Here is a 20,870-nt window from a genome sequence, read left to right on the forward strand (position 1 = left end):
TGCAACTGGTCCTGACGGCATCAGCCCACGGGTCCTAAAATCATGTTCTTCTGCTCTTTCACTCCCTCTTTCTGTTCTCTTCACCCTCTCTTTTGCTCAAGGTCATCTGCCATCTGCTTGGAAATCAGCCAACATCACCGCTTTGCACAAAAAAGGTGCAAAAACAGATCCCAGCAACTACAGACCAATCAGCCTTCTCCCAATTATCAGCAAAGTCATGGAATCCATCATTGCTTCAGATATTAAATCTTTCCTCTTCTCCAATGGCTTGATCTCTGATCATCAATTTGGTTTCAGACCTGGTCACTCTACTCTGGACATGCTGCTTCTGCTTTCTCAACAATGGATGGAGGTCCTCAACGCCAAACAGGAAATTAGAGCTGTCTCCCTTGACATTTCACGTGCCTTCGATACGGTCTGGCACCCTGCTCTGCTCTCCAAACTCTCCTCGTTTGGTATCCATGGAAATCTCCACGCATGGCTGGCGGACTTCCTCTCTGGTCGTAGTCAACGTGTGGCCCTGAATGGGTTTCTCTCATCTCCTCTTCCTGTTCAGGCTGGAGTTCCCCAAGGTAGTGTTCTGGGCCCTGTGCTTTTTCTGGTCTTCATCAATGATCTCTCTGACTCTCTTGAAAATCCTCTCTATCTCTTTGCTGACGACTCTACTCTCTGTCGCTCCATTCCTCATCCCTCAGATCAGCAGTCTGCAGCCTCCTCACTCTCTGCAGACCTGGACAAAATCACAGACTGGTCAAACAAGTGGAACATGTCTTTCAATCCTGACAAATCTCACACTCTTACAATGTCTCTCCGAAAGGACCGACTGGACAACCCTCCCATCTACTTTCTCAACAATCCTCTCCAAGAAGTTCTGTCGCTCAAGCTTTTGGGTCTCACTATCTGCCATGATCTTTCTTGGGAAAACCACATTTCCAAGCTGGCCTCCAAAGCCAGTCGCCGACTGGGCATCCTCCGTCGTGCGAAGTCCTTCCTTGGCACACCTGAGCTCCTCACCACATACAAGGCTTTCATCCGCAGCTCAATGGAATACTGTTCCCCCCTCTGGGCTGGTGCTCCTGCCTCACACCTTGCTCGGCTTCACGCTGTTGAGGCCAAAGCTTTCAGAATCATTGGAATCTCCTGCGATGAAGTCAACGCCGAGGGCCTTTCACTCACTCACCGCAGGCAGGTTGGTGGTCTTTCTGTCTTCTACTGACTCCTCTCCGGCCTTGCTCCCCCAGCTCTCTCTGTGCTCTGTCCCCCCAATATTCCTTCAGGTCGCACAAGATCTGCCTGCAACCCTCTTATGGTTAAACTGCCAAAGTCTAGGCTCTCTGCTCACCTTCACTCTTTCATTCCCCTTTTCTCCCGCCTCTGGAACAAACTCCCCCACTCCCTTCAATCCCACTCCTCCCTCCAGGTCTTTAAAACAGCTGTTCACCACCATCTCTTATCTTCCCCCATCGAAAACCTTGATCTTTTCTACCCCCAGTAATTCACCCCAGAGTCCTTGCAGTGTTCATATGTTTTAATCCTCTCCCACCTCCCCCCAAGTCCTCCCGATGTCCCTGCTCTCAAATGTTGTGTTTGTGTCCTTCCCCTTCTTCCCCCTCTCTTTTGTGTCCTCCCCCCTCTCTCCCCATCTTGTCTGCCGCTCCCCTTGTTTTTTGTGTTTTGTGTGTCGGTTTGTCTTTTTGTGTGATTAATGTTTGCTCTTTCACGAGCCTCGATCTTGTATACAAAAAAAAAAAAAAAAAACCCCTTGCCCGCATTTCTTCTTCCACCATCTTTAGCCAAGTCTTTCTCGGTCTTCCCCGTCCTCTACTTCCTTCTACATTCATTTCCATCACTTCTCAACCAGTCACTTTCATCCTTCCTCAACACATGACCAAACCATCTCAACCTGTTCCTCTTCACAGCATCAATCACAGGCTCTATTCCCATCATCTTCCGCAATTCATCATTTGTCTTCCTCTCTCTCAACGATACTTCGCACATCCGTCGAATCATTCGCATTTCCACCCTTTCCAACCTTCGTTGCTGCTCTACGTTCATTACCCATGTCTCGCTCCCATAAATCATAACACTTCTCACACATGCAGCATACACCTTTCCCTTCAGCTTCAACGACACTCCCCTCATCATCAGCACGCCACTCAATTCCCGAAACTTCTTCCATGCACATCTCACTCGAGCAACCGTTGCCGAGTCTGATCCACCTTCTCCATTCAGCATGTCTCCGAGGTAGCAAAATGTTTTCACACCTTCCAGCTTCACGCCGTCTCCAAGATCCAACTCAACATTTCCTCCATCTGCAGCTCCCTCTGTGCACACCTTACATTTGAATGTAGCTGCCACACTGGTTAATGACCCTCTCAGACCACTACATTTTTGATGAACCCACTCAGCGCACATTGTACACTGAATGGAGTTCACTCCGACACCCTTCCTACACACAGCACAGGGCCACTTCCCAGTTCTTTCCACCTCACCACATGCTTTACCACTTGCCATCACCTTCGTCTTTCCGATATTCACCTTCAGACCTTTTGTCTCCATACATTCCTTCCACGTGTTCATCTTTTCCTTCAGTCCATCCATACTTTCCGCAATCAACACCAGATCATCTGCATACAACAACTCCCACGGTAAACCCTCCTTTACGTTCTGAGCCAGCACCTCCATCACAGCTACAAATAGTAGTGGACTTAGTACCGACCCCTGATGCACTCCCACCTTCACCTCAAACTCACCACTGTTCCCGTCCTTCGTCCTTACAGCTGTGCGCGCTCTTTTGTACATTGCCATCACTACTCTGATCAACCATTCCTCCACTCCTAACTTCCTCAATGCCCATGTTAATACTTTGCGTGGAACCCGATCGAATGCTTTCTGCAGATCAACAAACCCAAGAAACAACTTCTTCCTCTTCTCCAAGTACTTCTCCTGCAACTGCCTCACAATGAAAAGCGCATCTGTCGTTCCTCTTCCTGGCATGAATCCAAACTGCATTTCTTCGATCTTCACTTTCTTCCTTATCCTCCTCTCCAACACCCTTTCCAATACCTTCATTCCATGCTCCAATAACTTTATCGCTCGGTACGAGCCACACTCCAGAGGGTCACCTTTCCCCTTGTATAGAGGGACGAGGGTACTCAATTCCCAATCCACTGGAATGCGGCCTTCTTTCACCACCAGATTACAGATCTCTGTCATTCTCTTCACACCCCAACTTCCTGCTGCCTTCAACATATCTCCCACAACTCCCGTCGGCCCTCCCGCTTTTCTACCGTTCATTGCTTTTATCGCTTCCTCAACTTCCTTCTCAGTTATCTTCTCTGCCGGTCCTAAAACTGGGTTACTCTCTATGTTGCCATCCCATTCATTCTCTGTATTCAACAGCATTTCCATATATCTTTTCCATCTTCCTTTAATTCCATCTGGGTCGACAACGATTTGTCCCACTTCATCCTTCAAGCAACTCACCCCCATCACATCACACCTCTCTTTCGCTATCTGCTTTGCAATCCTGAATGCCGCTTTCTGACCCTCTTCCGAATCCAAGCGTTCTCCGAACATTTTCCTACATGCCTCCTGCGCCTTTGCTACCTCTTTCTTTGCAGCCTTGCTGGCTGCCTTATAACTTTCATGCTCTGCTGTTGCTGCTCCCGTACCCTTCGCCTTCTGCCACTCCTTGAACTTCTTCCTCTTCTCGTCAATCCTCTTTCCAACTTCATCATCCCACCACCATGTTTCCGAGTGCCTCGGTGGTCCTTTTTTCCATCCACATACCTCACCAACGGCTCCCAACAGACTAGCTTTCATTGACATCCAACCACTTTCAAGCTCAACCACATCATCCTCGACCCTACTCAGCCTCTCTTTTAATGCCTCCCTTACTGTCACTTCTTTCAACCTCCACACCTTCATTCTCGGTTGGTACTTCACCCGCCGAGCTCTCCTCGCACCTTTCACCCTTACGTCGCAGACAACCAAGTGGTGCTGTGAAACAGCCTCCTCCCCCGGGATCACCTTTGTGTCCCGGAGGTGCCCCCTATCTCGCCTACGCACCATCAGGTAGTCAACGGTTGTCGTCGACCCACCTGACGTGTATGTAACAAGCTTATTATCCTCTTTCTGGAACTGAGTATTACAAATCAACAAATCAGCTCCATCAGCAAACTCCAAAATCCTTTCACCTTCTCCATTTCTCACACCATATCCGTAACCCCCATGAACTCAGTCAAAACCATCCATACTCCTTCCCACATGTCCATTTAGGTCTCCTCCTACCACAACAACTTCCTCCTCTTTCACGTTTTCCATCAGCTTCGCTATCGCACACCAGAACTTGTCCTTGTCTTCATCGCTTCGACCAACCTGCGGAGCATATCCCGAGATGACGTTCACCAAGAGCTTTCCAATCATCATTTTCACCATCATCAACCTATCACTCACTCTAGTCACACTCACCACACTGTCTACAAACTCCTCAGAAAACAGGACATCAACACCATTCACGCCCTCCAGGCACCCTTGCCACACAAACTTGTATTTCTGTCCCTGCCTACCCTTCACCATTCTCACACCACTTCCCTTCCATCTCGTCTCTTGCACACAACATATGTCCACTCTTCCTCTGACCAATACTTCCACCACTTCTCCTGATCTCCCTGTCATTGTCCCTACATTCCATGTCCCAAACCTCAGAAACCGATCTCCACTTCGGGCTGTACCCTGCCCACATGTAGTTGTAATTGTCATGGTTCTCTTTTTGAGGCAATGTTTTATGGCCGGATGCCCTTCCTGACGCCAATCCTCTTAGTCGCCTCTTACGACACGCAGGGATACGGCGTACCTATTCTTATCCAGGGTACACACTGGGAAACGTTAAAAACATGGAAATTCTGGGGGGGGGGGGGGGGGGGGGGAGGGGGCGTCAGCATCACGGCTGTGGTTTAAACATATTTAAATAAATATTTAAACAAAACCATGAAAAACAATCTGGGAAAAGTCTCTAAGTGAGAACGTGGATTTGAGAAAGCAGGAGCAGAGGTGAAAGAAAAACGAGATATAGGGGGCGGGGCACAAGTCGAGACGAGGAGGCCGCACGAGACACCAGGCCGCACGAGGCGCACGAGGCGCGAACAAAGAAACGACTAATTACACACAAATTTGCAAAACTACAAAACCAAACCAAATAGAAACACACAATAACACATACACAACAAAATACGCAGCGGAAATTTGACAAAGAAACGAACGGGAAAACACTCAAACTTTGATGCCGTGGAGAGATCGAAGCAAGCCCCGTCGCTCGAGGGACCGGAAGTCCGGAATTAAAGTTGATGAACGACGAAAATCTTTAGAACACACGGAACACTTGTACAGTTTCTCTCCCGTGTGAATTCGTTTGTGTTTATTTAAATTTGATGAATGACGAAAATCCTTAGAACACACGGAACACTTGTGCGGCTTCTCTCCCGTGTGAATTCGTTTGTGTGTGTTTAAAGTTGATAACTGATTAAAAACCTGAGAACACACGGAACACTTGTAGGGTTTCTCTCCCGTGTGAATTGGTATTAAATATTTGAAGGAAGGTATTAAATAATTGTATCTGAAACTGATCACCCTATCGATGCAAAATTTTACAAATATAATCTAACAGCACTGTTGCATATAGTTTGAAAATGATGATGTCATAGGTCACGTGGTTTGGCAGCCATTTTGGATAGAAAAACGAACCTTATCCAATCAACACGAAACTTCACAAATGTGATCCCGTAGCCATACATATGCAGAGTGACGGCATCTACCCATTGTGGGACTATGTGGAGGCATATTGGTGACATAGTCGCATTGTTCTAGTTTCTCTTTGTTTTTTGTCTTTCTTCTTTGCCCATTAATTGCCTCCTTTACGAACTACTTCCTACTTCTGTATTTTTACCTTTGCTCCCTTCTTTCTTTGCCAGTTCGGATTTATTTCTCTTTTTCAAGTTTAAATTTTTTTAGAACCCTTTCACACATGATGTTACCTCCCATGATGAAGCTGGAGCACAAGGTCTGTTCCTTTCGCATCACAGGCAGGTCGTTCTGTTTTAACCGCCTCTCCACATGCTCGACACGTTCGTTCCAGTAACAGCTTCCTGGTTAAAGTTCCAAAATCCTGGCTCACTTTACACCAGAACTCCTTTGCTCCTTGCTTCTCCTGTCTATGGAGCCTTCTTCCAGAGGCTGTTCTGTCTCACTGTTCTCTTCAGGGCTTAAAGCAGGCAGTGCACCTCCACCTCCCATGATGTCTATTACCCCCATTACTCCCTCCTAACCCCACCCCCTTATTTGCTGATTTCAGTGTTTCCTCTGCCTCTCTCTCTTATTTTCCTGTTAGTTTATCCATATGCCAGTTGCGCCCACTGTCACTTATTAACCTTGCTCTTCCATTAGCCTCACTTTTGGTAAAAAGAAACATTCACCTCGGGCTTTAAGGACCTCTTTTCCCAAGTTCACGTTAAACTTTTCCCCCAGTTGATTAAGCCATTAAAGTAGAAATAACACCATCTAGAACCATTTATGCAGCGATCAAGGCTCATGTGAGAGCTTGATCCTGTTCAGCATCATCACATAATATGCTGACTTGTGTATTCTGATGGTAGACTGACCCTTGTTCATTACTTAGCCCTTCACTTATTCTGTTGATGCTGATGGCCACAGTATAATCCTGCTAGCTGACTTTGGTCACAACTCATTCACTTACTTCTGAGAAAAGGCAGGTGACTGGCTTGGCTGGCAGAGATGTGACCAGCGAGCTGACGCCTGCTCACAGTTTGTGCGGTACTGGCTCAAAACCGTTCTCTCCATAAAAACATTTCAGCGCCAAAAACATGACTTTCATTCCTCAGGCATCAGGAAACTCACCCATTGCCGTGGAAACCGTGTTTCAATGGCTACTAAGTACGTAGAAAAGGACTAACGTCTGCAACGAGTATTACTACATTTTCAGGCAATTAAACTTGTCAATCCATTCCCCCACCCCCTCGTTGTTGTAGTCGTGTTGTTGCTGTTGTTGTCTGCTTAGATGCTTTTTCTGCCTGCTATGGTTTGTAACTATGCTCAACTATACACTTGCCCAATTGTGTTCTTGAATTTACTCGTGCGGCAAACATTGCAACGCTGTAGTGACGTCGTCTCAGGTACCAGAATCCTTTTGATTTATTTTACCCGTTAAACTATCGGGCAATGTTCACAACACATTTGGCACTTCTGCCACTTTTTCTTAAACGTTTTCCTTTTCTTTTCACCAGATGTCTCCAGCAGCATGTGACATGGACACAGAGCTAGCAAGAAAAGACGGGAGACTGGCTTGGCTGGCAGAGGAGGTACGGCGGCTCCAAAGCAACCTTGCCGAGTTGCAGGAGGCATCTGCTGCCCAGATCTTGCAATTAGAAGCTCAGCTCGCTGACAGAAACCGGCGTATACAGGTATTACCTTGCTTTGCCTTTCTTTTTATTTTCCCTCAATTCACTGCATTTTGAAAGGTTGAGCTTATCTGATTAACGTAGCCTTAAAACTGCTTGTTCTTGTCCATTTAAATAGTTCCTTATGAAGCCTCACTCTGACTCTTTACCACACTGCCATGTGGAATGAGGCAGAGAAACACACCATGTGGTATAGAGCTGCACACCACGTAGTGCAGATACGTAAATCATCACCGTAGCTTGATGCCCTGAACATTCTATGCACCTCACCACATGCACTATCCCCACGCTCGAGCTCTCCTTACAACATCCCAACACTTCTTAGAGCCTTGCTGCTTTTGTTGTACAAAGCAATAACATGACGACTTCTTATGCTTTGCTTGTAGTTCACGAGAGGCATGCTGGTAACAGTGGGTAAGAGCTAAGATGAGGCATGTGCACCATTGAGAGGCAAGAACAGTAAATAGTTTGGTATGGCATAGCAGTTGCAGGGAAATGTTGGTAAATTGCGAGGAAACACAGTTTAAGATAGTTGCAAAAAACAAACTGCTTTACGTTTGCAACTTTCTTGTATTGATGATGTCGCGTCTCCTCGGGCAATGATGGCATTGCCTTTCTATGGCTGGTACACACAGGTAAGTGTGTGGTGTAGACGGGGAGTCGCCACTCCTCTCCGTCCTCTCCTTTCTGACGAAGGTATTGGTGTGAAGGAATAAGTACCTTTCTCAGGAGCTTTACAGGTCAGTCCTGACCATGGTTAACTGGTGTGGGAAGTGAAGATGCGGCTGGCAATTCCAGCGTTAGCCCTTCGTCGGAGCAAAAGCCGACGCAGTGCTAACACCCTCTTTTGCTCTGACAAAGGGCTCAGGCTTATAACATCAGCCACACCTTGCTTCCCATGCCGGTCGTTAATATATAACCCGTTTAACTCTGACGAAGGGCTAACATTCGAAACGCCATCTGAATCTTTCTTGCCGTGGCGGTTGACATACTCCCATTGGCTTTCAGTTGATAAAATCCATTGTTTTACTTGCCCACTGATGCAGACCGACACTAGCTTTCACAAAGACTAGGACTGTAGCGGTTACCGGAAGCATGACACAATTACCGTGCACCGGCCGATGACGCAACCGGCGAGCGGTCACGTGTCCGGACTCGCCCGGGCGTGTCCAGACTTGCCCTCTCGGGCGAACACTTGCCTGGCATACCACGCCCCGTCGAGAGGCGTGACTTACCTCTTTTGCATACCATGCCCCGCCTGAGAGGCGTGGCTTTTGTGTGTTGAGTTTGCGTTATAAATTGCCGCTCGTTCGAGGGGCGGATGGAGTGTGCTTTTGAGTTCTTTGGTTTTGAGCTAAATAAATAGCTCGGTGAAACTTCGTTCCTGTGTCGTCCATTTTGTCTGGCTTTATCGTGCGAGCACAGCTCCCACAATTGGTGACCCCTTTCTATGAACACGGCGATGGAGTCAGCTGTAGCTTTGAAGCTCCCGGGCTTTTGGGAATCTCACGCGGCCGTTTGGTTTGCTCAAGCGGATTCTCTCTTCGCCCTGCGGAACATTACGGAGGACACGACGCGCTACCACTACGTGGTCTCCGCGCTCAACGCCTCCGCCGGGCCCGGGTCCTGAGCTTCCTACAGCACCCGCCGGACGCCGACAAATACGGCGCACTCAAAGGCCTACTCCTCGGTGCGTTTGGACTCACGGAGACCGAACGCGCACGACAACTACTACACCTCCCGGAGCTGGGCGAGGCCCGTCCGTCCGAAAGCATGGACCACATGCTTGCTCTTCTCGGTGACCACAGCCCGGACTTCCTCTTCCGCGAGCTGTTCCTCCAGCGGCTACCCGGGCAGGTACACTTAGCTTTGGATAACTCGCCCATCACGGACCCTCGCGCCCTGGCCAAGGAGGCCGATAAATTTTTCTCGGCCAGGCGACACGTCGGAGCGGCCGCCTGGGACCCTGGGCCGACCGAGGCAACGCCCGCACCACGACCAGTGCCTCCACCGGCCTAGTTCGCGCCACTGACGGCTGCGGCCGCCGCGACGCCCCGTCAACCGAACCCGACGCGACCGCCGGAGCCTCCACCAGAGCGGACCATGTGCTATTACCACGCCAGGTTCGGGCAGAAGGCCAGAACGTGCCGCCCACCGTGCACTTTCGGCGGGTCGGGAAACGACCAGGCCGGCGTTCGCTGCCTGCCGTGAGCGTCGGCCATTCAGGCAGCCTTCTGTTTATTACAGACACAGCGTCCGGACGGCGTTTTTTGTGCGACACCGGCGCTCAGCTGAGCATGATACCCGCCTCGGTGGAGGACAAACAGGCCGCGCTTTGCGGTCCCGCCTTGGTCGCCGCAAACGGTTCCTCCATCCGCACCTTCGGTTCGCGCAGCGTCGCATTCTGCTTCGGGGGCCAGCGCTTCAGGTGGGACTTCATCACGGCGAACGTGCCCATGGCCTTGCTGGTTGCAGATTTTCTTTGTGCGCATGGGCTTTTGGTGGACGTCAAACGGCGTCGGCTCATCAATGCGGAGACCTTCAGCTCGCTCGCTTGCTCATTGAGCGGCTCCGCACCAACCAAGCTAGCCTGCGCGCTCCCGGCCGTGGACGATTTCACCTGCCTACTCGCCGAATTTCCCGCCCTCACACAGCCGACGTTTTCGGCCGTCGCCGTCAAGCACGGCGTCGAACATCACATCCCGACCACAGGTCCACCGGTCTACGCCAGGGCTCGCCACCTCGACCCGGCCAAACACGCCGTGGCGAAGGCGGAATTCGACGCGCTGGAGCGGGTGGGCATTGTGCGGCGCTCGAACAGCGCGTGGGCCTCGCCCCTGCACATCGTGTCCAAACCGGGTGGCAGATGGCGACCATGCGGCGATTACCGCCGCCTCAACGACGCCACCACCCCCGACCGGTACCCGATACCACACATACAGGACTTTTCCACCCGTTTGGCGGGGCGGGTGATCTTCTCCAAGGTCGACCTTATTCGGGGCTACCACCAGGTACCTGTCCGGCCGGCCGACGTTCCGAAGACGGCTGTAATTACACCTTTTGGCCTCTTCGAGTTCCTCCGAATGCCGTTCGGCCTTAAGAACGCGGCCCAGGCCTTCCAGCGGCTGATGGACAGTGTGCTGCGTGATCTCACCTTTCTGTTTGTCTACCTGGATGACATTCTCATCGCCAGCACTTCCCGGGCGGAGCACCTCGTCCACCTGCGCATGCTTTTCGAGCCCCTCAGCCAGCACGGCCTCATCATCAACCCGGCGAAATGCCAGTTTGGCGTAACAGCCGTCGACTTCCTGGGGCACCGCATCACGAAGCGCGGGGCCGTCCCGCTGCCTACCAAGGTGGAGGCAGTCACAAGTTTCCCGCGCTCCCGCTCCATCAAGGCCCTACAGGAATTTTTGGGGATGGTAAATTTTTACCACCGGTTCGTGCCTCGCGCCGCCCAACTCATGCGCCCCCTGTACGAAGCCCTCCGGGGCAAGCCGGACAAGCACGACGTCACCTGGACCACAGAGATGGATGCGGCGTTCACGGGCGCTAAGCTGACCCTCGCCAACGTGACCATGCTGGCACACCCGGCGCTCGACGCACCCATCGCCCTCACCACGGACGCTTCCGACTACGCGGTGGGCGTCATGCCTGAACAGTGGGTGAACGGAGCTTGGCAACCGCTGGCCTTCTTCAGCCTGCAGCTTCGACCTAACGAGCGCAAGTATAGCGCTTTCGACCGCGAGCTCCTCGGCCTTTACCTGGCCGTTCGCCACTTCCGCCATCTTTTGGAGGGCCGCCCGTTCACGGCGTTTGTGGACCACAAACCCCTGGTCTTCGCCATGGCCAAGGTTACGGAGCCGTGGTCGGCCCGCCAGCAGCGCCACCTCTCCGCCGTGTCCGAATTTGCGACGGACATCCGGCACGTTGCGGGCAAGGACAACACTATGGCCGATTGCCTCTCCCGGTCCGGCGCGAACGCCGTCCACCTGGGTGTGGACTTCGCCCGCATGGCGGCTGACCAGACTGCCGACCCCATGGTGCAAGCCCTCCGGACAGCGGACACAGGCCTGCGGTTGGCCGACGTCCCCTTCGAGGACACAGGCACGGTTCTCCTGTGCGACGTTTCCCTGGGCCAACCTCGCCCCATCGTGCCCACCGGATGGCAGCGGCACATTTTTGACGCCCTCCACTGCCTTTCCCACCCGGGCCGGAAAGCATCACAGAAGCTCGTGGCAGCAAAGTTCATCTGGCACGGGCTCCGTAAGGACGTCCGTGACTGGGCCAATGCCTGTGTCGCCTGCCAGCGCGCGAAGGTCCACCGGCACACCCAGGCCCCGTTGGCACCATTCGACGTGCGCGCGCGGCGCTTCGACCACGTCAATGTGGACCTGGTGGTACCCCTTCCCTCCTCACGGGGCTTCACCCACCTCCTCACGATGGTGGACAGGACCACCAGGTGGCCGGAGGCCGTCCCGCTGGCATCAACAACATCCGCCGACGTGGCGCAGGCCTTCATTGGCACTTGGATTACTCGTTTCGGCGCGCCCTCGGACAACTCCTCCGACAGAGGCCCGCAATTCACCTCCGAGCTTTGGGGCGCGGTCGCCCAGGCCTTGGGGGTCAAGCTTCACCGCACCACGGCCTACCACCCCCAAGCCAACGGCTTGTGCGAGCGGTTCCACCGCTCGATGAAGGCCGCTCTCCGAGCCAGCCTCCAGGACGACGGTTGGGCCGGCAGGCTCCCGTGGGTCCTATTGGGCCTCCGAACGGCCCCTAAAGAGGACCTGCAGGCTTCCACCGCTGAGCTGGTCTACGGCCAGCCACTGCGCGTGCCGGGTGAATTCGTGCCTGACGCCACCGGCCCCTGGTCCGCGGCTCGCCAACACTCGGACCTCCAGGAGGCCGCCAGGAGATTTGCCCCCGTGCCCACGTCCCACCACGGCTGCATCCAACCTCACGTCCCCCCAGCACTTCGCACTGCGGAGTACGTTTTTATCCGGCACGACGCACACCGGGGACCGCTCCGGCCGCCGTACGATGGGCCTTTCCGGGTCCTGCAGAGGGACGACAAGTCATTCATCGTCGACATCGGCGGCAAGCCGGACCGCATCTCCATGGACCGCCTCAAGCCGGCCCATTTGGACCTCGACCAACCTCCACGGTTGGCCCTTCCTCCACGACGGGGCCGTCCCCCATCAACCAAGCCCCCCGCCCGACCATCCTCCGCCACGCCGCCTACCACCCCCACACGAACCGCCAGGGGTCGTTTCGGCCGGGTCATCAGGACCCCCCTCAAACTGACTCTCCCGGTGCAGGTTAATTCTGGGGGGGCGCATGTAGCGGTTACCGGAAGCATGACACAATTATCGTGCACCGGCCGATGACGCAACCGGCAAGCGGTCACGTGTCCGGACTCGCCCGGGCGTGTCCAGACTTGCCCTCTCGGGCGAACACTTGCCTGGCATACCACGCCCCGTCGAGAGGCGTGACTTGCCTCTTTTGCATACCATGCCCCGCCTGAGAGGCGTGGCTTTTGTTTGTTGAGTTTGCGTTATAAATTGCCACCCGTTCGAGGGGTGGATGGAGTGTGCTTTTGAGTTCTTTGGTTTTGAGCTAAATAAATAGCACGGTGAAACTTCGTTCCTGTGTCGTCCATTTTGTCTGGCTTTATCGTGCGAGCACAGCTCCCACAGGACAGTGTTTCTTTGTACGTATACACTTTGGTTCCCCAGTAGCGCTTTACTTGGTACGTTTTTTTTTTTTCAAATTTCAAATAAACTTTGTTGATTTATGCACCTTCTCATTCATGTAAAAGTACACTGTAAGCTTCATCATGAGCCTTAGTAGAACACGAAAATAAAATTACCAAAAAAAAGACGAGACGCTCAGATCACCATAATTTCGATCCTGAGTCTTTGTTAACACAATTACTGCCTTGTCTTTATATCTCCACTATCTGCCGCTCCATTCCTCATCCCTCAGATCGGCAGTCTGCAGCCTCCTCACTCTCTGCAGACCTGGACAAAATCACAGACTGGTCAAACAAGTGGAACATGTCTTTCAATCCTGACAAATCTCACACTCTTACAATGTCTCTCCGAAAGGACCGACTGGAAAACCCTCCCATCTACTTTCTCAACAAACCTCTCCAAGAAGTTCTGTCGCTCAAGCTTTTGGGTTTCACTCTCTGCCATGATCTTTCTTGGGAAAACCACATTTCCAAGCTGGCCTCCAAAGCCAGTCGCCGACTGGGCATTCTCCGTCGTGCGAAGTCCTTCCTTGGCACACCTGAGCTCCTCACCACATACAAGGCTTTCATCCGCAGCTCAATGGAATACTGTTCCCCCCTCTGGGCTGGTGCTCCTGCCTCACACCTAGCTCGCTCGGCTTCACGCTGTTGAGGCCAAAGCTTTCAGAATCATTGGAATCTCCTGTGATGAAGTTAACTCTGAGGACCTTTCACTCACTCACCGCAGGCAGGTTGGTGGTCTTTCTGTCTTCTACTGACTCCTCTCCGGCCTTGCTCCCCCAGCTCTCTCTGTGCTCTGTCCCCCCAATATTCCTTCAGGTCGCACAAGATCTGCCTGCAACCCTCTTATGGTTAAACTGCCAAAATCTAGGCTCTCTGCTCACCTTCACTCTTTCATTCCCCTTTTCTCCCGCCTCTGGAACAAACTCCCCCACTCCCTTCAATCCCACTCCTCCCTCCAGGTCTTTAAAACAGCTGTTCACCGCCATCTCTTATCTTCCCCCATCCAAAACCTTGATCTTTTCTACCCCCGCTAATTCACCCCAGAGCCCTTGTAGTGGGGCGGCTTAGCCCAAATATTCAAAAGAATTGTGCATTTTGTGATACAAGCACCAAATTTGGCACACTAGTAGACTATCATATTATGAAAAGATCTGGATATTGGGCCATCTCAGATTCAGAGATTTGATTTTTGCAAGATTTGCAGATTTTGCAAGCTGAGATTGCAACGCCAGGGACGGCCGACTCCTTCCTACGAGCTGCCCACGTCACCCGCACAAGAAGAGCTCATCAAATCACTGCAGCGGCACTGCACATCCTGCAACACCGTGCGTATGAACGCCACTGTATGACATATGCTGATGATGCAGAAGACCTGCCTGAGTTCGAAGACTGGTGTCACCAGAGAGGAGAAGACATTCCCAACTTTCAGTACTGGGCAACTGTGCTGGAACTAGAGATGTTGGCACTGGTCTACGTGCGTTCTCTGCGGCAGGCTTCATTCACGACGTACCTTGATGCCCTGACGGAACTGGTCCCATGGTTCCATGCCTTAGACCACACACACTATGCCAGGTGGGTCCCTGTTCACCTGAGGGACACGGTTGCACTCCCAATGAAGCACCCAGATGTAGCCAGAGAATTCAGGGCTGGCAACTTCACTGTACAGAAGACGAAGAAGGTGTTCTCTTCGATCCCAATCGAATCGAAATCTTGCAAAAATCAAATCTCTGAATCTGAGATGGCCCAATATCCAGATCTTTTCATAATATGATAGTCTACTAGTGTACCAAATTTGGTGCTTGTATCACAAAATGCACAACAGGTTTGCTATGCTGCTACACTATTGCAGTGTTCATATGTTTTATACCTCCCCCCAAGCCCTCCCCCTCACACATTTCTCCCGATGTCCCTGCTCTCAAATGTTGTGTTTGTGTCCTTCCCCCTCTCTCCCCATCTTGTCTGCCGCTCCCCTTGTTTTTTGGTGTTTTGTGTGTCGGTTTGACTTTTTGTGTGATTAATGTTAGCTCTTTCACGAGCCTCGATCTTGTATCCAAAAAAAAAAATTTTAAAAATCTCATTTGAAAAGATGAAAGAAGAGTATCTTAAAAAGTAATTTTCTATTCATCTTCATAATATTTGATCTTCACATCACATCTTTTAAATTTATGACAACACTGCCTCAAAACGTACCGTGATAGGATGGTAGGATGGCCCATTTAGCAGCATGCTCACTTATGAAACCTATGATTCAGATTCCCATCCTCAACATAGTTTAATTACCTCCACCACCGAAGGTGTGTGGATGTTATGTTTTCACCCCTGTTTGTCTGTTCGTTACTTGCAAAATCGAATATTTTTCAAGTACATATATTGATCGGTTGACTTTGTTATTCTGTTTGTTTGTCTGTTTGTCTGTCAATCGCCTACAGGTCACAATTATAAAGCGATCTCCATGAAACTTTACCAAGTTGGAGAAGTAATCACACCAAAAAGGCTATTGATTTGAGATCAAAAAAGGTCATCGTGAGGTCAAATTTTTAAAATCGTCAAATTCCAAATCCGATTGATTTGAAAGTTGACCAGTATTTGCATATTGGGTCACTGAATTGGGAAACCAGCTATTTTTGAGGTCAAAAAGTCAAAGGTCAACTCTAGGTCAAACTTTTAAAATCATAAATTTTCATTTGAGAAATTGTGAATTCTCTTCCGACTGACTGGAAAATTAAACAGCAATTACAAAGTGCATCACTAAATTGTAAAGGCAGCTATTTTTGAGGTCAAAATGTCAAAGGTCAAGTCGAGGTCAAACTTCTAAAAGCATCTATTTTCCTCTGAAAAATAATCAACTTTCATCCATTTCATCCAAGATTGACCTGAGCTTTGATTAAGATCGTCAATTTTAATTTTAATGAAATGGACAATTTGTTCGTTCCTTGGCAACTTTTTATTTTGGGGAGGGGTGGATTTTGCCAGTTTCATGTTCTGCACGATGTATTTCTTCTTTGTTTGTTTGTCTGTAAGCAGGATATCTCAAAAGGTTATGGACAGGTTCAGTCGAAACCTGGTGGACAGGTTGGGTGTGTGACAAACACCAATTGATTCAATTTTCGTGAAGATCAAGATTGGATACGAGAATTATTTAATTTTTTAAGTGCTTCTTCACCATTCATTCAATGTACAATGTGCGCTGAGTGGGTTCATCGAAAATGTAGTGGTGTGAGAGGGTCATTAACCAGTGTAGCAGCTACATTCAAGTGTAAGGTGTGCACAGAGGGAGCTGCAGATGGAGGAAATGTTGAGTTGGATCTTGGAGATGGCGTGAAGCTGGAAGGTGTGAAAACATTTTGCTACCTAGGAGACATGCTGAATGGAGAAGGTGGATCAGACTCGGCAACGGTTGCTAGAGTGAGATGTGCATGGAAGAAGTTTCGGGAACTGAGTGGCGTGCTGACGAGGAGGGGAGTGTCGTTGAAGCTGAAGGGAAAGGTGTCTGCTGCATGTGTGAGAAGTGTTATGATTTCTGGGTGCGAGACATGGGTAATGAATGTAGAGCAGCAACGAAGGGTGGAAATGTGAATGGTTCGGTGTATGTGTGGAGTATCGTTGAGAGAGAGGAAGACAAATGATGAATTGCGGAAGATGATGGGAATAGAGCCTGTGATGGATGCTGTGAAGAGAAACAGGTTGAGATGGTTGGGTCATGTGTTGAGGAAGGATGAAAGCGACTGGTTCAGAAGAGTGATGGAAATGAATGTAGAAGGAAGTGGAGGACGGGGAAGACCGAGAAAGACTTGGCTAAACGTGGTGGAAGAAGAAATGCGGGCAAGGGGGTTAACAAGGGGAGATGCAGAAAGTAGGGCAAAATGGAGAAGATTGTCATGGGGCCCGCAAGGCTAACCCCCGCTCTAGCAGGGGAAATGGAAATGCCTGTTGTGCTGTTTTGTTCTTAACCATTGAGCGATGGGGCCAAAAACGATATAACATGATATTTTTAAAAGGTTGTGGATAGATTCGGATGAACCTTGGTGAATAAGGTGTTGAGAATCAGCCGATTAGATTTTGGTTCAGTTCCATATCCAGATCCGGCCTATCAGTGGGATACAAAATGTCAACTGTTCAGCCTGACGGAGGTATGCGCTCTACCGACTGTCGTTCTAGTTTTAAAAGAATTGCTGTTATGGTGCAGTGGGAGCAGGTAGTACTGCATATTGTAGAGCATGCCACCATTTTTATACAGCTAAATATCATCGGACAGAGGCTCATGATCAGCTAAATATCATCGGACAGAGGCTAATGTACTCCTCAAGGAGTGAAGGGAACAAATGCACATTCGACATACAGATGCAGCTTTAGTGGGGAAAGGTTGACGTGGAGAACAGGCAGACATGTAAGGTAACATTCGGGGGAAGTTTAATATGAATATAAATGATCATGGGTAGATCTGGAGCATAACGAGTTGGGAGGTGTAAGGTTGCACAGACTCTTGGAAGTCGTTTCAGTGTTGCTGGTAGAAAAGGGAAATAAAAGGAGTAGAGATGAGCAGAAAGGCTAGATGGTTTTGAAAGTTTGGCCATCATGGAATGACTAGATGAACATGTACAGTCATGTGAAAAAGTAAGTACACCCCATGTAAAGTTTTGACTTTTTCAACATATTTCAACATACAGCTATTTGATCTTCATTTCAACAATACTGATAGATAAAGGTGATATAATATAACAAATATCATGAAACATTTACATTTTGTCGTCCATTGTATAATTTAAATAAACATGAATGCAAATTTCACATGTGGAAAAAGTAAGTACACCCCTACATTTATCACTACTTCAAATACCTAAAATTAGAATCAGGTGCGCCAGCTCAGGTGCAAATGATTAGAGCATCGTTAGAGAGGATCTTGGAGGAACCTGTCTTATTTAAACCTCAGACATTTCGTTTGGTTTGCTCTTTGTTGTTGAAGTGTGCGGCGTCACCATGCCTAGATCAAAAGAGCTCTCTGAGGCCATCAGAAAGAAGGTTATAGATGCCTACGAGTCTGGGAAGGGATTTTAAAAGATCTCCAAACAATTTGAAATCAATCATTCGACTGTCCAGAAGATCATCTACAAGTGGAGAAGATTCCAAACAACTGCCAACGTGTACAGGCCAGGCCGCCCCAGCAAGTTCAGCCCGAGAGCAGACCGCAAGATGCTGAAAGAAGTCTCTAAGAACACCAGAATGTCATCACGGGACCTACAGGTAGCTCTTACCACTGTTGATGTCAAAGTGCACGAGTCTCCCATTAGAAAGAGGCTGCACAAATTTGATCTACATGGGAGGTGTGCCAGGAGGAAACCTTTGCTGTCCAGAAAGAACATCAGGGCAAGACTAAAGTTTGCCAATGAACACCTAGGCAAAGACCAGCACTTCTGGAACAATGTGCTCTGGACAGATGAGTCAAAGGTAGAGCTATTTGGCCACAGTACCAGAAGACGTGTTTGGCGAAAACCAAAGACAGCATTTGACCACAAGAACCTAATACCAACTGTAAAGCATGGTGGTGTAAATATTATGGTTTGGGGCAGCTTTGCTGCATCAGGGCCTGGGCAGCTCACCATCATAGAATCAACTATGAATTCTTCATTGTACCAGAGGGTGCTTGAGGATAATGTGAGGCCATCTGTTGGAAAGTTGAAGCTCAACCGAAGGTGGACCTTCCAACATGACAATGACCCTAAACATACCAGTAAATCCACCAAGGAATGGCTGAAAAGAAAGAAATGGAGGGTTCTGGAATGGCCAAGTCAAAGCCCGGATCTAAATCCCATCGAGATGTTGTGGGGGGATTTGAAACGAGCTGTGCATGCAAGAAACCCCTCAAACATCGCACAGCTGAAAGAATTCTGCATGGAGGAGTGGGCAAAAATTTCTCCCAGTCGATGTCAGAGACTGGTAGACAGTTATAAGAAACGCCTACTTGAGGTTGTTTCTGCCAAAGGGGGCAATACCACCTATTAGCGCCAAGGGTGTACTTACTTTTTCCACATGTGAAATTTGCATTTATGTTTAATTAAATTATACAATGGACTACAAAATGTAAATGTTTCATGATATTTGTTATATTATATCACCTTTATCTATCAATATTGTTGAAATGAAGATCAAATAGCTGTATGTTGAAATATGTTGAAAAAGTCAAAACTTTACATGGGGTGTACCTACTTTTTCACATGACTGTACGTCCTGGGCATGGCTGTGGGAGGGGGAAGGAGTGCGGGAAGGGCAGGAGAAACAAGACTATGAAACCTGATGAGCAAGACAATGAGATCACTTACAAGTTAATTGGTGACGAATTAGACCTATGCCTTGACTTCATGCTGGTAGATGTTTATAATGCCAAAGGCTTTGAACTCCACTGCTTCCGGGGGGATAAATGTGTAATGTGGGAGCCCCTCTCCACAGAGAAGATCTATACTACATTATACTATGCCCCTGTAAGTCATGACAATGTGGGCAGTACCAAAGAAAGACTTTGTCCAGCAGAGTTATATTGGCCAGCATACTAGTTTTTCTGGCCAGCTTATAAATATGCTTTGCCCAGTTTAGTTCATAATAATTGGTAAGACCAAGGAATTTGAGACTCGAGTTCCTCGAGAGGGGTGTTACAGACAAAGTGGGTGGATTGTCAGGAAATCTTACTGGAGATATATGGTAAGCTGGGACTTGTTCTGATTTAAAAACATCCTCGTCCACAATGTAAGCCTGGGGGTAGCTTAACGGTTAAGGTGGCTGGCTTAAGATCTCAAGGTCCTGAAGTCAATCCCCTGTCTTGCCAAAAATAACATTGGGTAGGTGGACTCAGCCGGTCATCCTTCTGATGTTGGCAAAATGAGTACCTCCTCTGGGAAAAATGAGTCATTTGAGTATCCTGCGTCAGAGTGGCGACTCTTCCAGGATTGTGTCTCCGAGCCAATGCAACTGCTTCGGCAGCCCTATGAGCTTGATGACATCAAAGGAATACAGTTGGTATAAGAAAACAGTTTGGAGAGCAAGGTAGGATGCCAGACTGTATCAAAAGCAAGATATATGTCCAGAGAGACAGCCATGATCTCATGTCTGTCATTGATGTCCACCTGCACTGAAGATCTCATTTTTGAGAGATCAAATGAGATCATCAGTGCAGACAAGACAACTGGCTTTATGCCCACATTCGACATACAGATGCAGTTTACACAGATGCAGTATAATTTATACAGATGCAGTGTAATTGTGTTACCTGTTGCAGCATCCCCTGCTGCACTGCACAACGGTGGCAGTTTTAAATCATATTCAACTCCGCAGGGGGAACAAACTCATAACTAGACAGGTAACAGGCTGGCACAGTGGCACACTATCAAGTGACCAATAATGCCCTACCTCAGTCTACAATACCCAGCCTTCATTGGAGGTCTCCCATCTGAGTAAAAGACTTTTCAACCGGGTGAGGACAAAAGGTCAAATATCAAATACTGTTACGTTTGTGGTGGGTCGGCATGGAATACCTCAGGAGAGTTCAGAATGTGTTGGTTTTAGTATGGACCATGTGACGCGAAGAAGAAGAAGAAACTCATCTCGATGTACATAAGCAGGGTAAATGTTCAGGTTAAGAGTGTTTG

At 49.3% G+C, this 20,870-nt stretch overlaps 1 protein-coding gene across 2 annotated transcripts in view; it reads left to right on the forward strand.

Annotated features, from left to right (window-relative positions):
* The window catches only part of LOC137439577 (homeobox protein cut-like 1), a 436,829-nt gene that overhangs the window by 363,610 nt on the left and 52,349 nt on the right, over positions 1-20,870 (forward strand). For both annotated transcript variants that reach the window (XM_068135458.2, XM_078768104.1), the window contains exon 10: positions 7,302-7,478. In XM_068135458.2, the coding sequence (XP_067991559.2) occupies positions 7,302-7,478 (177 nt within the window). The remainder of the gene's footprint in view (positions 1-7,301; positions 7,479-20,870) is intronic.

Source organism: Myxine glutinosa, chromosome 14 (assembly GCF_964187855.1).
Source record: "Myxine glutinosa chromosome 14, kmMyxGlut1.1, whole genome shotgun sequence".
In the NCBI taxonomy this organism is placed as follows: Eukaryota; Metazoa; Chordata; class Myxini; order Myxiniformes; family Myxinidae; genus Myxine; species Myxine glutinosa.